The 15,755-nt window shown below is 39.9% G+C and overlaps 2 protein-coding genes across 5 annotated transcripts in view; one reads left to right on the forward strand and one right to left on the reverse strand.

Annotated features, from left to right (window-relative positions):
* Nucleotides 1-12,124, forward strand: part of LOC310925478 (focal adhesion kinase 1-like) — a 57,332-nt gene extending 45,208 nt beyond the window's left edge. For 2 of the 4 annotated variants that reach the window (XM_083887443.1, XM_083887445.1), the window contains 8 exons: nt 2,365-2,427; nt 4,379-4,418; nt 5,738-5,857; nt 6,120-6,217; nt 7,760-7,915; nt 8,500-8,580; nt 8,670-8,755; nt 10,175-12,124. In XM_083887443.1, the coding sequence (XP_083743569.1) occupies nt 2,365-2,427; nt 4,379-4,418; nt 5,738-5,857; nt 6,120-6,217; nt 7,760-7,915; nt 8,500-8,580; nt 8,670-8,755; nt 10,175-10,301 (771 nt within the window). In that variant the 3' untranslated portion in view covers nt 10,302-12,124. The remainder of the gene's footprint in view (nt 1-2,364; nt 2,428-4,378; nt 4,419-5,737; nt 5,858-6,119; nt 6,218-7,759; nt 7,916-8,499; nt 8,581-8,669; nt 8,756-10,174) is intronic. The other 2 variants (XM_083887444.1, XM_083887446.1) reach the window with 1 other exon arrangement.
* LOC310935633 (uncharacterized protein) lies at nt 11,181-15,410 on the reverse strand (the record flags this gene model as incomplete). The annotated part of the gene is made up of 4 exons (XM_083899566.1): nt 15,351-15,410; nt 14,046-14,162; nt 12,893-13,071; nt 11,181-11,282 (listed from the first exon to the last, which is right to left on the reverse strand). Exons 1-4 carry the CDS (start codon nt 15,400-15,402, stop codon nt 11,181-11,183), a joined length of 450 nt encoding a protein of 149 aa, XP_083755692.1. The 5' UTR covers nt 15,403-15,410.
* Nucleotides 15,411-15,755: the final 345 nt, after the last annotated feature.

Genomic DNA, 15,755 nt, shown 5'->3' on the forward strand with positions numbered 1-15,755 from the left:
TCCAAGACATGTCAAAATATTGACGTTATAACAAATAAGTTCATCAAATAATATAGCAGACCTGATAAGAATTTCATGTGTATCAGAACTGATGGAACTATGGTCACAGTAGTAACTGACTTTTTTTTTTGTTCATACTTGAAGGATTTTCTGGGATCGGTTCAGAACCACATTGTTTGGGGGCTGAGCATGAGATGAAAAATGTTACTGTTTTATCCATTAATAGCTTAAAAGTCACTGAAATAAGTATTTTTGTGATTTAGTCAGTTTTAAATGCCTCAAAATTGAGGGCATTAAATTATTTTCAGAGACACATGTATACCCCACAAATGATCCTCTTTAATAGTTTTATGCATTGCATATAGAACTGCAAATAACAATTATTTTCGTAATCGATTAATCTGTCGATCATCTTTTCGATTAATCGTTTGGTCCATAATATGAAAATTTTAAAAAACGTTGATCATTCTCGAATGTCTTGTTTTGTCCACAAACCCAAATGATTAAGTTTGAATGATTTCTTTGTTATGTTGAACAAAGAAAATATTCACATTTAAGAAGCTGAAACAATCAGAAATCTTGTTTTAATCATGAAAAAAGCTACAAACGGATTAATCGATTATCAAGATAGTTGACGATCACTTAATTGTTTCAGCCCTAATTGCATACAGTTTAAATTAATACATGTATGTTCCCATGTGCACTTCCATAAGTGATGCTTTTTTGCCACAGTCCACAGTACAGTTGACTTTTACTCTACTTTGATTCAGATAATGTTCGTCATGCACTGAGTGATCTGAGCAACTGTTTCCTCATGTTGATTATGTCTGTTCCTTCTGGTAAAAGTCACATTCACGTGCCGTCTCGTGGCTTCACTGTGAACAGTGTTAAATGTCTCGATGAGATAAAGGCTACAGTAGAAGAAGGAGGAGACGTTTCACGTAGGATGCATATTTCTGTGAACACCGATTGAAGGATGTGTGGGGTTTCTGCTCAAGTATTTTGCTGTGTGCGTGCGTGCGTGTGTGCGTGAGAGGAGAGAGAGCGAGAGTTTGCAGGCAGGTGTGGCCTATGTGAATTCCAGGCTAATGATAGGCTTAGAGAATCTAACAGCCCAGTCAACAGTCCACAACCGCTAACTGACAACAGACAAGATTACTGAAAAGCTTGGGAGGTGTGTGTTTGTGTATGTTTTTTTTTGTTTACCTCCTAAGTACCTTTCCTGGTATAACACCGACCTTATCAGGACCAATAGTCCTAAGTGGGACTAAATCCTGGTCCTATTGAGGACAAAGGGTTAGGCATTCCCTTATGGTTATGGTTAAAGTTTTGGATACGGTTTTGTTTAGGCTGTCCCAATGAATGGAAGACAATGTCTTAACAAGAATAGCTACACAAACGTCTGAGGGTGTGTCTGTCTGTCTCTCTAGGGAGGGGCGAGTGAAAGAGGAGGGAGAAGAAGGGCAAGTTTTGAGAAAGAAAGATAGACATGCTTACGGCTTGTTGGCAGCATGCTCCATCCCACCTCCCTCCCTTCTCCAATCCTTCCCTCTCTCCCTGTGCGTCAGAGTCAGATATAAGTGTGGTGGAGGCAGGAAGCTGGAGTTGAATCTGAATTTGTGTCTTGATGAAACTGCTGGTGTAGACAAGAGTGCAGGCTTGAATAAAGAGATGAGATACTGAGATATAGAAGCAGGCAGAAGATTTATTATAAGATTCGACTGCAACGTCACAGACAGCGACTCGAACACAACAATTCACTCGGGGAACTTTGATGAACTCGATGGCAATGCTGGTCTTCAAGTCCTGTCTTGGAAAACTGGTAGGCGAGACATGTGTGTGACAGAGCGGCTGGTGAAATTGTGTTTTTTGTGTATGTGTGTGTGTGTGGTTTTATTTTCATCTCACGCTGAAGTGTCGGGTCCTGCAGCTTTTTGCAGTAGGTTTCAATCCAGTCAAAGTGACCTTGACTTTTGTGTTTGTTCAGATTAAGTTGGAGGTTTTCATTTTGGTCAGACCATGGCGTGATGTATCACTCATTTACAGATTTCGGGGTTACTCATTGTCATCGTGGGTTCCTTAAATGGCTGCACATGTGTCTTTTGATAGTAAATGATCTTTCCTTTTGCATCATATACAGTATACAGTAATGCGTCAGTCTGACTACAGTTGTAGGATTCTGTGCTGACGGTTTGACGTAAAGTAGTATAAAGTTTTAAGAATATCACTATATGTATAGAAAAGCAAAAACAGTCATGTGGAATAACTCTAAATACAGAATTGTTGAGCTCTGTCTGAGTCCTGAACCTGAGTTCTGGAATGTGAAGATGTATAATTTTTGTGTTTGTGTACTTGTGTGTTTAGAAACCAGACACCAGAAGTTCTAGAGGGAGTCTAGACAGAGATGATGGTGGACTTCAACCTCCGGTATGTTACTTTTTTTCTGCTGTCTAATGGCATCATTGTTACTTGCTGTTTTTCAGGCTTACAGCAGCAACATTAATAATGCCAGAGAGGTTGCACATTCACCGATAAGCCACTTTTTTTTTTAAAGTTTTTACTGAGTGAGAGAGTGTGAGTTTTTTGTCCACAAAATGGATCAATGACCTTCATCATACGTCCTCCACATCTTAAAAATAGAATGGATTTAGTTTTTTTTTGAGTTGTGTGTGGGTTCAAGCAAGGAGAATGTCTGATAAAGACAAATGTAAGCGGAAGTCCACATTCTGGTCAGACTCCATAGTTGGTTGAAGTATTTGTTTGTTTTGATTAGAGCTGAGGGGATTGATTCAGCCATCGGAAATGACCTGTGTGGGGTGGGGTCATTGGTGAGGGGGTCAATGGATTCCCATAACAACGCTGGCTTTTAATAGAAGAGCTCTGCAAGAAAACAAAGTTGTCATATGCACAGTTTTCCCACTAACTATGTTGTGAGTGTGAAAAACGACATTATTAGAGGAGGAAATGAGTAATGGGTTTGCAGCTATCTACATGCCACAACATACAAGATGACAATTTAGAATAGTGAAAATGCCAAACATTCCCCAGTTTTAGACTTCTCAAACCAAATTAAACCAGAGTTATGGTCATTTAATAGATACTTAGCAAGAGTGCAAACTAAAAAGGTGTTTCTCTTGGGATCCATATTTAACAGTTATATATTTAATGAATAAATACAAAAATAATCATTTAAAAACATGTAGAAAAATGTTGTCCTTTGGGCATCTGTTAACTAACAATACAGACAATAAAATAAAATAATTGATGCATACACATTTATTTTAATAAACATTGCTGCTGTCTAGGATACCTCTACAGATAATTAAAAATGCTTAAATTAAATGTTTTATTTTAATTTTATTTTAATACAAGGACTGGCAAAGTGCTGATATAAGAAATCAAAGAAATCAAGTATCCACGTTTCTGCAAGCCAAGATATATTTGCCGTCTCCACTGCATGCAACTCCTAGCAGAGATGAGGTAGAAAGTGAGATGTCTCACTCCATTTTAAAAACGGATATTGTCCAAAGCGTGAAAAAGCCGGGTGATTACATAACTGTCAATTTTCGACAATTAAATTCATCAAATGGTCTGTTAACCTTGTATATACAGTTTTATTTAGATCTAAAGCATGTTGGCCCATATGTACACTATCCAGCACAGTATGTAAGATTTTGGATATTTTAATGCAGACATTTTACAAATCATATCGTTAGGTTGTTGCAGCAGTCTGAAGTTAGCATGGTGAAGACAGATATTTTTGTCTCTGTAATTCATCTCACTGCCTCTCCTCCTCCTCCTCCTCTTCCTCCTCCCATTGAATGGCTGTGGTTTGTGGTGGGAAAGCCTTCCTCGGTTATATGTGAGTGTGTCTTTGTGTGAGAGTGAAATGCTGTAGTAGAGTATTTTTGGGTGTTGGTGGTTGTCAAACCCTGACACTCTGAAGGCTCTCAAAGCCGTCTGTGCTCTTTTCTCACACAGATAAAACAACAAAGATACTGCAACAATGCAAACACAGTAAACATGTAATGTTCCTGGTGCCACCGCAGAGTTTGTGGCACCGCTTTATGCTGACAAGCATCAAATCATACAGAAGACATGGTTAAGTGTTGTTTTTTTTCTGGTTTTAAATGGGCTGCACTAACAAAGGAAACATTCCTCGTTCTCCTGGTGTTGCCTGACAGAATACTTTTGTTATACAGTGCTGAACCACACACTACAGTTTTACAAGAACAAATGGAGACCTGGTGTCAAGTTACATCAACATTATACTGGATTCACCAAGTTTTACATCTCTAGCTGGTGCTTTTTTATTTCCTGTTTGCTTAATTTGTGTGATTGCATTCGCTAACCTTTGTTGTTTTGTGTTTTTGAGCAGACGGGAAACCAGCACATATACCAGCCCGTTGGCAAACAAGGTAAGACAGACAGAACTCTAACCCTCTGTAATTACAGTCAAACAACCACTGTTGTTTTATTTTCTCCTGTCTCAATCCCCTGAAGTACATACTGTACTGTAAAGTGTTACATGTGTTTAGGTTTTTTTAGTCTTTCTGAGTATGTAGAGCTGTGTCTGTAGTGTTTACCTGCACAGTTTACAGTCTGTTGCCACAATACCACAGAGCTGATTGTGAACTCGGCGGCCTGTTGGCCTGAACGTGAGCAAATCACGCTCTTGTTTAAATGGACACGACATGTCCAGCTCAGTATGTTGTGAGAATGTGCCTGCAGCTGAGTACAGAGGCCAAAGGAAAAACATCATTCAGCTGAAAATAGAAAACATTGCCAGACTTTAGTTTTTTCTTTTTTTGTATGAAGAACTTGTTTTTTTCCCTGTATTCACAGCTACACTACCGTTCAAAAGTTTGAGGTCACACATACAATGTTTTCATTTAAAAGTCAAACTTTTATTCATCAAAAGAGTTGCAAAATGCATAGAAAATATAGTCAAGAAATTGACTAAATTAGAAATAATGATTTTAAAACAACAAGGGTGAACAAGAGTTTTCTAATCATCCCATAGCTAACGCGATTAGCAAACACAACATACCATTAGAACACTGGAGAGATGGTTGCTGGAAATGGGCCTCTATACACCTATGTACATATTCCATTAAAAACCAGACTTTTGCAGCTAGAATAGTCGTTTACCACATTAACAATGTATATAGTGTATTTCTGATTCATTTAATGTTATATTCATTGAAAAAAAAGTGCTTTTCCTTAAAAAATAAGGACATTTCTAAGTGACCCCAAACTTTTGAACAGTAGTGTATCTATATAATCTGATATATTGTTGATGAATTAAAGTTCCATTGTGTAACATTGAGGAGGCTGTATTGGCAAACACTGAATACAAAACATAAGTATGTTTGTATTAGTTTTTAATCACTTTTATATATTATTATTACACTATTGATATTTATAGAGGCTAAAATCTTCCAGCCAGATAATACTTTTTACATAGGCAGAGAAGATACTATACAGAAGTGACAATAGTGTGTTTTGTTGTGAGAGGAAATGAAGAGAGAGACTGAAAGCCTACTACCATCTAGTGGACACAGTTGATAGAAAGAATTGATGCAGTATTGTGCCATGAAATATGACAATATTTTCTAGTATCCACATCAGGGAACTGCAGTGGTGATTCCCTGATGTGATCATGGTAGTGGTACCACTCTGTGTGTCTTTCACACACACACACACCCACACAAAACTGTCCATGTGTCTCCGTCAGGTCAAATCTCCATCAGCCATGAAAACATCCAGAAAGTTTTTAGCATCTTTAGCGGGCAGGATTACTTTTCCCCCTCAGCCGTGTGCGACAGTGTGTCAAACTTCTCACACCTACAAACAGGTACAGAGGCATTAATGGCTGTGCGACCCATTAATGCCTCGATTACAACGATCGAGGCATTCACCATCACTATCACAATAATCAGCTTTACATTGGTTATTATTCACCGACTGCATCACTTTTGTCAGTGCAACATTTAGAAGTGTGCTGCTGCTGCTGTGACCGCTCATCTATACAAATAACAAAAATGATATTAGGACATTATTGGTAAGACTTTTAAACTCTGAAGAAAATCTTTTGTTTTTTACGTTGTTTCCTGCAGAGCATGTGGCCCCCCCAAAGAAACCTCCTCGACCTGGGGCCCAGAGCCAAGTGTCTGCCTGTCTAAATACAGGAGACAGTTACAATGATGGAGTCAAGGTATACACACACACACACACATAGTGACAAACAGAAGTGGAAAACATACACAATAATCAGGCATTTGAATGGTTTATGCATATTAGTAGAAGATGAAATACAGAAAGTACACAAGTATGCACATTGCATGTGTATAGTTCTTAGAATGTTAATATTTTCTTTTTATCTTCTTTTCCCCTCGGCTGTTCCCTCCTCCTCCTCCCCTCCTCCTCCTCCTCCTCCTCCTCCTCCTGCTCCTCCTCCTCCTCTTCCACACTTCCTTAATGTTGACCCTAGCCCTGGCGGGTAAGCAGCACACTGTCCGTGTGTGTTTACTGTGCGTCTTGTCTCCTAGTTGGTCACACATTGACTCATGTGGTTCTTTTCCTCCTTCCATTAGTACAACAAATAAAGATGTGTTCATGTTTAAAACAAATATATACATATATATGTATATAGCATCTCTGCAGTCGCTGTGTCGTCTGGTTTCCGTCTCGTCTCAAAAGTTTGGCCTCTTTTCTAACACTAACAATATTTAACCCTCTAAATCGGATTCAACAGAAAGAATTTTTAATTTTAACTAATTTCACTACCTTTTAACATACTTGTGTAAAAATAATTATTGATTCATTTAATCTGATTTTCTTCCATGACTGAGCATCTGGAGTGAGTTTGTGAATAATTAGCGGCAGACGCTCGATTTAGCACTGGAGGCAGATTAGGGCGAGGATGATTAAGAGGAAATACGATGGAGCGCAATTGTGTTTTAGAGTAGTTCAGTTACTTCTGTCTAGGATTAGGTCTGAACTATTTTGTATATAATTATGTTTGACTGAAACTGTGTATTGCGATATGAGAGGGACTGGTCATTTTAACATAATTATTCTCATCTATCTATTTGAATAACATTTAAAATGATTAGTGTGTGATGTTTGTGCAGATCTGTGAGAAACAAAGATATTCTCTTCAGTCTGTAGATGAATCTATTTAATCTAAAATGGTCATTTGACGCACATTTTGGCTTTAATTTTAGTACTGCAGTAGGCTGTATTGCAATTTTGATGAATTGTTCAGCCCCATTTAAGATTACTCATTAATACACCCAGGGTGACACCACCATCTAGTGGCCAGAATGGAGCATTACTTATGTAAACAATCTGTCATCCACACAAACTCCTTGCCTTACAAAGTTAAAGCATGTCCTAAATCTCTATAACACACGTTTAATCGCTCGCTTTGATTAATCTACGCATTGACATGTAGCTGTGATGTAGCTCTGCAGTCGTGGCTTTTATTCTCCTCCTGTTTTAAGATGTCTGGGAGTCAGTGTTGTGTCTGTGACGTGGTCAGACGGTGCATGATTCATGTACATGTTCTCTGTGATCATATCGGGTTTGTATCGCTAACTGTGGAGGCGTTTTCTTTTTTCATCTCCATCGTGTCTCGACTAGTTTGTTTCGTGTTTTGTTGCCGTTTTCTCACCATCGGCACTCTTAAGTTCTTCATTCCTTAACACGGCCCCCCCACCGAAATGATGTTGTTTACTGCTTCTTTTTTTTATAGCTGCAGCCCCAAGAGATAAGTCCGCCCCCCACCGCCAATCTGGACCGCTCTAATGACAAGGTGTATGAGAACGTGACAGGATTGGTCAAAGCTGTGATCGAGATGTCGAGCAAGATTCAGCCCGCTCCTCCTGAAGAATATGTTCCCATGGTCAAGGTAACAGATTCAGTTTGTTTGCTGCCAGTTTAATGACAGAACTTCTTGGAATCAAACTGGCAAAAACGTCCTGTTACACATCCTGTTTTCTGACCTGTTACCTATGAGAGCTCATTTTAACATTCTTTCCTTTTTTTTTTTTTTAGGGCAGATACTAGTACCCATTTTTAAGCTTGCTGCAATACTCATGTTTTTATTTATATATTCTGTGAATTATATGTCCCTTCGTTGTCTCTGTCATGTTGTGTATTGCTTTTGTATAAAGTATATTTTATTTGCTTTGATATTTGTTGCTCAACAGTAGCTTCACATTAAATCTTTCAGTTGGCCGCCTGCAGCTGGCAACCTTGAGTTTTACAAAGATGGAGGCACTTCTGTCGACAGTTTTATGCAGCTGTATGTTCTGTTGCCCGCGCTGGCACCGTAGTTTAACAATGATCTATGTCGGCTCTTCTGAATTTGAGTACTGCTGCTTCCAGATGAATCGTGTGGATGTGACCTGCACCAGTCTCCTCGTCTGTTCTCCTGACTGATGTTTCCTTTTGTTTTGATCTCAAAAAAACACTGTGTATTGTGTCTTCCAGGATGTGGGTCTGGCACTGAGGACATTATTGGCCACAGTGGATGAGACGTTACCACAACTTCCAGCCTGTACACACAGAGAGGTACAAAGAAAGCACTGGCACTGACACGTCGTACATGTATTTGTACACACTAGGTGCCTGATAATCACTGCTCATGTTTTCTGTCACAGATCGAGATGGCACAGAAGCTGTTGAACTCTGACTTGGCAGAGCTGATTGGGAAGATGAAGTTAGCCCAGCAGTATGTGATGACCAGGTATGTACGCACTCGAGCAACACAAACACACACTTTTTGTGCCTTCTCACAGTTTTATGATATTTATCTTGAAAAAGGGACACTAATAAAGTCAGGTAACATTGGGTGAATTCCAATTCCTTGCTTAACCCTCAATCTTAACCCTCAATCTCAAAAATGTGCACTCCTGCTAGTGCAAGTGCTGTCCCGATTCTCAGAAAAATTAAGTTGAGGGGCGAGTTTAAGGGCTGTATCGCCCTCAATATTGAGGTTTTTCGAGACCACCCTTGGGAGCAAGGGCTACCCAGAATGCATTGCGTGTTTTCATATAACAAATATGGCGCCGAAAGCAGCGAAACGAGTACGCTACAAATTAAGTATTTTCTTTGTTAATAGAGATATAAAAATTATGAAAACCATTGTATTATCTTAGTTTAGGCCCATGTTATGGATTACTTACGTCATTTTGCGTAACATTTATTTTTATTTTACAATCTTTCTTCAATAGCCGGCCGGTGTGGACAAGCACCTCGTTTGCTATCGTTTACTTTTCAATAAGCCGTGGTGTGTGGTAACTGTCAGCTGAATATGTCTGTGGTTGTGGTATTTGTATGAGTATCATCTTATAACTCACTGACAACCTAATATTTGACTGACAAACGGAACGTAATAAATAATCGTGACGTAAATGTGTTCTTTTCTTTTTTGGAGTTGACAGACTGGACGCAGCTTTCGCGTTATTCTGCCCCCCACAGTCTGAAGACATATCTGCATTTAAGGGGTGTCCCATTTCTAAGTGACAAAATAACCCTCAACACTTTGTTTTGAGGGCCAGTTAAGATTAAGGGTTGAGCTTGAGGGTGAAGATTGAGGGTTAAGATAGGAATTGGAATTGGCCCATTATTTGTAAGCTGCGTACTTCGTCTGGAAACAGTCTCTGTAAAGAAACGTTGTCAGACCAAGGCCGACGCGAGGCTTTACAGGGGGCAAGAATCATTTACCGCGTCAAAATGCTGAGTGACCAGGATCTTTGAGCAGTAAAAATAACTTCTGAAAGTTTCCACGGATGCTTTTCTGTGCTCTCGGTCATAGTCGTCTGCCTCCACTTCCTGCGTGCAGTAAGGTGTGATGACAAGATATTAACACAGACATACTGAGAAACACAGCAAGTCACGTGGAGCTGGTGAATGAAACAAACACTGAAACAAATGAGCAGTTTCACGACGTTAAATTGTTTTTCTTTTCAAAAGAGGTTCAAAGAATTTCTCTCCTGAAGTGACTTCTTCTTTTAAGTTGCCACTGGGAAGTGCCACATTGCCACAATGCCACAACACTGTACAGAACAAAACAGTATTTTTTTTTCTTTCTTTGATTACTACTCCTCTACAAACTAGTAGTTTTAAAACTAATGTATACATGTTTATCTTTGCTTTGTCGCAGTCTCCAGCAAGACTATAAGAAGCAGATGCTGACGGCGGCTCACGCTCTAGCAGTTGATGCCAAGAATCTGCTGGATGTTATCGACCAATCCCGGCTCAAGATGATGGCCCAGTCCCGCCCACACTAGCCCAGCTGATCCGACCAACAGGAGCTGGTTCTGCTGTTTTTCGCGACGGCACGGTTCCAGTTTTCTGTTGGTAGCGGGGAAATGAAAGACTCCTGGATAAGTGACGTCAGCCGTGACTCCTGACATTTGAGAGCTGAAGGAGGGGGAAAACGGCGGCTCTGCTCATCACAACGTTGAAATCCTCCATAAGCCGAGGTCGTGCGCTCATCTGGAATTAAAACTTCTCCACCACTGTGACTTTCTCAGAACAAGGACAGAGCAGAACCTCTTCCTGAATCAGGGATTTGGCAGCTTCACTCTCTCTGGACAGGAATATAAAGATGAGACTAGTGATTCCTGAGGTCTGACAACAGAAGCGCCAACCATGGGCGTTTGGGTCTGGATTTGCTGATATCAGAGAGGTGACAACTTTTGAGCCGTCAGAACCTGATCGGATTGCCTTTGATCTGCAGTAAATCTGCATGAAACTTCACAGCGCGATGGACTTGGACATCAGCCAGCAGCAACAGCAGCCATGTCACCCCTTGTGTTTTGACCCTTGGACGTGAACGTCCTCCTCCGTTGAAATACCTCCACATCACCATGGAAGCTTCTAACCAGATGTCTTCTGTTCAGCTTTGGTTGTACACGGTGCTTTAGGTCAATGCGCCTACAAGAAAACTGACAGGAAGACAGTGTTCTATTAGTCTGGAGAGGCAGGTTCACAGCCCTCAGTTAGCGTTCTCTCCTCCATCCATTCTTGTCTTCCCTCTGTGTCTCACTAACTTTTATTTATAGACTCAGAAATTGCCGAGGAGGAGATGGAGGGAGAAGTAGGAAGAGCAAGTTAAAGAGTGAGGACAGCGCAGCCACTATCCTCCTCTTTCTTCTTTATTTCAATCACTTGTCATTTATACCTCTCCTCTCCTTCCTGCAGTCTTCCTCAGTACCTCTTGCCTGAGCAGTTTTGAAAGGCTCCAAATGTGAAGAATCCACGCCTGTCTGCGGAAAAACGCCACAGACCGGAAACTCCCTACTCACATTCTTTTTTTTTCTTTTTTTTAATCAGCTGCTGTTTTCAGCCGTCACAATCTTCTTACTTCATCAACACGGAATACAAGCAGATGTTCGTTTTCTCACAATAAAGAAAACAAAATAGGATTCAGTCTGAGACGTCAGTGTCACACCTTAAACTGCCTCTTATCCACCGGTGTCACAGTGTGAGTTTCCCCAGAGACACAGACAGAAACCTCACAACTGGAACCCTTTGTGCTTCAAGTCCCAATCAGGTATAACACTAAATTAAAATGTTTAAAAAAAAATGTCCCTCCCTAACAACGGTCCCCAGGGAAACAAACACACATGAAATGTGCAGCCACACAACTGGAACCTGTCTTGCAGACACAAAACACCGAACTGAATATTCAGCAGTTCACACGTCTTTGTTAATATTGACCTTAACGTGGAATATGACATACTGCTATATGAAATGTACTGGTGAGTGAACAAGTATAGCATGATATACTGGTATGGAGACGAGCATATTTGCACAGCTAACAGCATTTTTTTTTTTCTCGTTACCCTACTTTATGCCCATGCCCATGATTTCCTTGCTTTACCAGCAATTAAAAGGGTCCAAATCTGGGTGTTATGGGGTAAAAAAATGTTACTAAATTAAATCAGAAGTTTAAAAAAAAATGAAATGCCACACACAATCTATTTTATGTTGTTGCGTAAATTTGCTCATGTTGGTATATTGTAAGCTATACTGGCGTGTATCACTGGTGAATTGTACAGAACTCATACTAGTAAACACTGGTTTTTATTTTGTCTGCTGGGATAATCCGCCATCGTGTTAGGAGAAAAACACAATGAAATAAAAAAATAATGATGAAATGGAAATCGGTCTGACCACGTTATTATCCACGATAGAGATATTTATTTACAGAGCATGAGTGTCTTTGAGCCCAAAATTATCCTTTCATGATCCTGATAACAATGAGGATTTCATTTTCAGGTGCAGTACAACAAAATACAGCTTATTGATAATAGAAAGCTTTAAGGCAAGCACATACTGTTTATTACAATATGCATGTTTAATTTAAAGCTTGGACCAAGAATATTCAAGTACAGCAGGGACTCGCTTTCAAGTTTCTGAAGATTGAAAGGAAAAACATAAATAAACAGTAAGTGCTGTTTATTTTCTTTTTTGCTAGAATATCAAGCTTTTTTCTACTCAAATCAGTCAATCAGATTTTAGAGACAGACCTTAACGTAACTCAAAGTGCTTTATAGGATAAAATAAAACATAACAGCCCCCCTTAGCTACTGTCCTTGTGTACAGACACATACAATATGGAATAAAAGTGGCAGAAAAAAATTACCGGGGGAAGAGAGTACAGCCACAGGTTATTGTGTTTACAGCAGCTTAAATATAACTTAAAACACGTTTAAATTACACAATATTACATATTACAGCCTCTATAGATGCAGTATATTCAGAAAAGCAAATCTCCTTACTCCATACTTGCAACTTGTCCTACTGCTTCTTCTTCTTCTTCTTCAGCAGGTCAAAGTGAGCTCAAACTGACACCAAGCGTAAAAACGGCTACAGTCAGAAGCAGGAGAACGTTCACGTGAACGGACTCGGCTCCGCTGAAGTTACAGAAGTCGTGGGTGTTGCAGCAGCCGACGATGTTTCCGTTTCCGTTGTCGTCGACCGAAGCGACCGAGGCTGCTCCTTTACACGTGGCCTTGCTCGCACACTGTTTCACTATGGCTTTGGCTGCACCTGAACAACACACACACGATGGATGGATGGATGTATGGATGGATGGATGGATGGATAGATAGATAGATAGATAGATAGATAGATAGATAGATAGATAGATAGATAGATAGATAGATAGATAGATAGATAGATAGATAGATAGATAGATAGATAGATAGATAGATAGATAGATAGATAGATAGATAGATAGATAGATAGATAGATAGATATCCCAAATCACCAAATATTTATATATTGACAGCATTTTACACAATGATCTGAATGTCCTCACTCAGTACAATAGAAGAGTACGCCTGGCTTTCAACACGACCATCTCCATTACCATCCTGAATTAAACTGCTGTTATTCCTCCTTGTATTCATTTTAAATGTGTGCAGCTATTCTACTCAGGACACTTGATTAACTTCCATTTATTTGGAAAGACCTAAACAAAGCGTTATCGCTGACCTTACCTAGTTAATATTAATAGTCTATAGTCTATCACCCCAACCCTTTACCTCACATCTTGGAACCTAAACTAGAACACCTCATTAGGCCCAGGTTTTGGTCTCCATGAGGACTATTCCTCTCCTGACACACACAAACTTGTTTTTTATTTCTAATCCTAACCATGTGCATTCCCTAATCCCTTACCCTAACCGTAACCATCACAACTAACCTACCTTAACCCTAATCTAAACCCAACTCTAACCCAAACCCTAAAACCTAGTTATGATCCTGAAAATGACCTTTACATTTGTGGGGCCCAGACCAAATGTCCCCATAAATACAGGTTCATATGCTTTTTTGGACCTCACAAACATAAATACAAGTGCACACAATACTTTATTTATCGAATTTAATCGTCGAACAAAACTTTGAGCTCATGGAACATTTATTCATCAATTTTCCATCCAACGTCTTTGCAATAAAACCACCAAACACGTCTGTCAGCACAGACGACCAAGCCTGTCACTCACTGTCGTCTCTCTTACCTAAAATGTCGACGGACGTCATGCACGTGTCCAGCGGAGTTTGACATTCCTGAGAGTTCTGGTTGCATTCGTCGTTGGTGGCAGAAGAACTGCACACGTAGCACTCCAGTGGCAAAACTGCAGACAAAAAGACATATATATATATACACAAATATTGTGACTGAAACGTGTGAAGGTTTATAACATGAGACGATATTTATTCACGGTCAGATGACTGACAGCGAGAGACAATCCACCAGTCAATCCCTTAAAATAGACATGCAGCTACTCCCAAAGATGACATCGCCCAACTGGAAAGGCTTGCCTCTTTAATTGTGATTACTGTAAGAGGAGTTTGTGCGCTGCTGTTCCTCCCTTTCACTTCATTGTTCTGCTGTGCTCATCAGGCTGAGGCGTGACAATAAACTCACAATAACTCACAATAAGCTCCCATGGTCATAAAGCAACCTGCAAGATTTGTGGAATTGTAGAATATAATTAATCCATCATCTGAGAAAATCAATAATTATAGAGCTATAAGTAGTTTGTTGAAGATGTTTCTGTGAAGTAAAGTTATAACAGAGCAGTGAATCAATAGTTTGTTATTGGTTACAATCAGTCAGTATGAAGAACCAGAAAATGACTTTGGTAGAAGTTGAAGTCACTTTTTTTATATAATGTTACTTGAGTAAAAGTGTTATTTACTATACTTAAGTATCACAAGTCATTTTCTGATATTAAATGTACTTAAGTTTTAGAAGTAAAAGTATTTTAAAAGTGAGGAGTTAGGATGGAGCCATGGTAGATCAGTGGTAGGGTGAGTTGTCTTTCAACTGGAAGGTCGTGGGTCCAATTCCTGTCTCTGCTAGTCTATGTGTCCTTGAGCAAGACACTTAACCCCATGCTGAAGCGTGTGAATGGGTGAAAACTGAAAACTACTGCTTCTTCTTCTTCTTCTTCAGCAGGTCAAAGTGAGCTCAAACTGACACCAAGCGTAAAAACGGCTACAGTCAGAAGCAGGAGAACGTTCACGTGAACGGACTCGGCTCCGCTGAAGTTGAATGTAGTAACCGTTTTTGGCCACATTCTTACATATGGCACCTTTAACTTATGCTCAGTCATTATTAACTCCATATTAGTATATTATAGTATGCCATACTAAGCACTTGTTCACACCCACAGCAGACTTTTTCCAGTGATGACATGATTGACGTTCCTGTCCCTGTATTTGTTTACCACACAGTTTCACTCTGTCCACATATAAACCACACGTAACGTCGCCCTTTTCACCTCCGGTGCAAACAAGTCTGAGGTTCATGTACATACCTGGAGAGAAGAGGAGTGAGAGCAGCGCCAGACTGAGGAGCATCATTTTCATAACCGGTGTCTGTTCACCACCTCTCTGTCTGTCTGTCTGTCTGTCTGTCTGTCTGTCTGTCTGTCTGTCTGTCTCTGTCAACACACAGTGTGTTCTGCTATGTGTGTGCGTGTGTGTTTAGTAGAGACAGTTGATCAGAGACGGTTCCACCCACATGTGACATAAAAAAACGAAAGCATCTGATAAATGTTGTCCTGACGTGTGTGTGTGTGTGTGTGTTTTTGTATCAGTGTGAGGACATTTTTGGGGGAAAGTGAGGACATATTTGTCTGGTCCTCACATGCTGACATCCTCTTAAAATGACCTTTTGAGGGTTAAGACCTGGTTTTAGGGTTAGAATTTAGTTAAGGGTT

Source organism: Microchirus variegatus, assembly GCF_963457635.1.
Source record: "Microchirus variegatus genome assembly, chromosome: 1".
Taxonomy (NCBI): Eukaryota; Metazoa; Chordata; class Actinopteri; order Pleuronectiformes; family Soleidae; genus Microchirus; species Microchirus variegatus.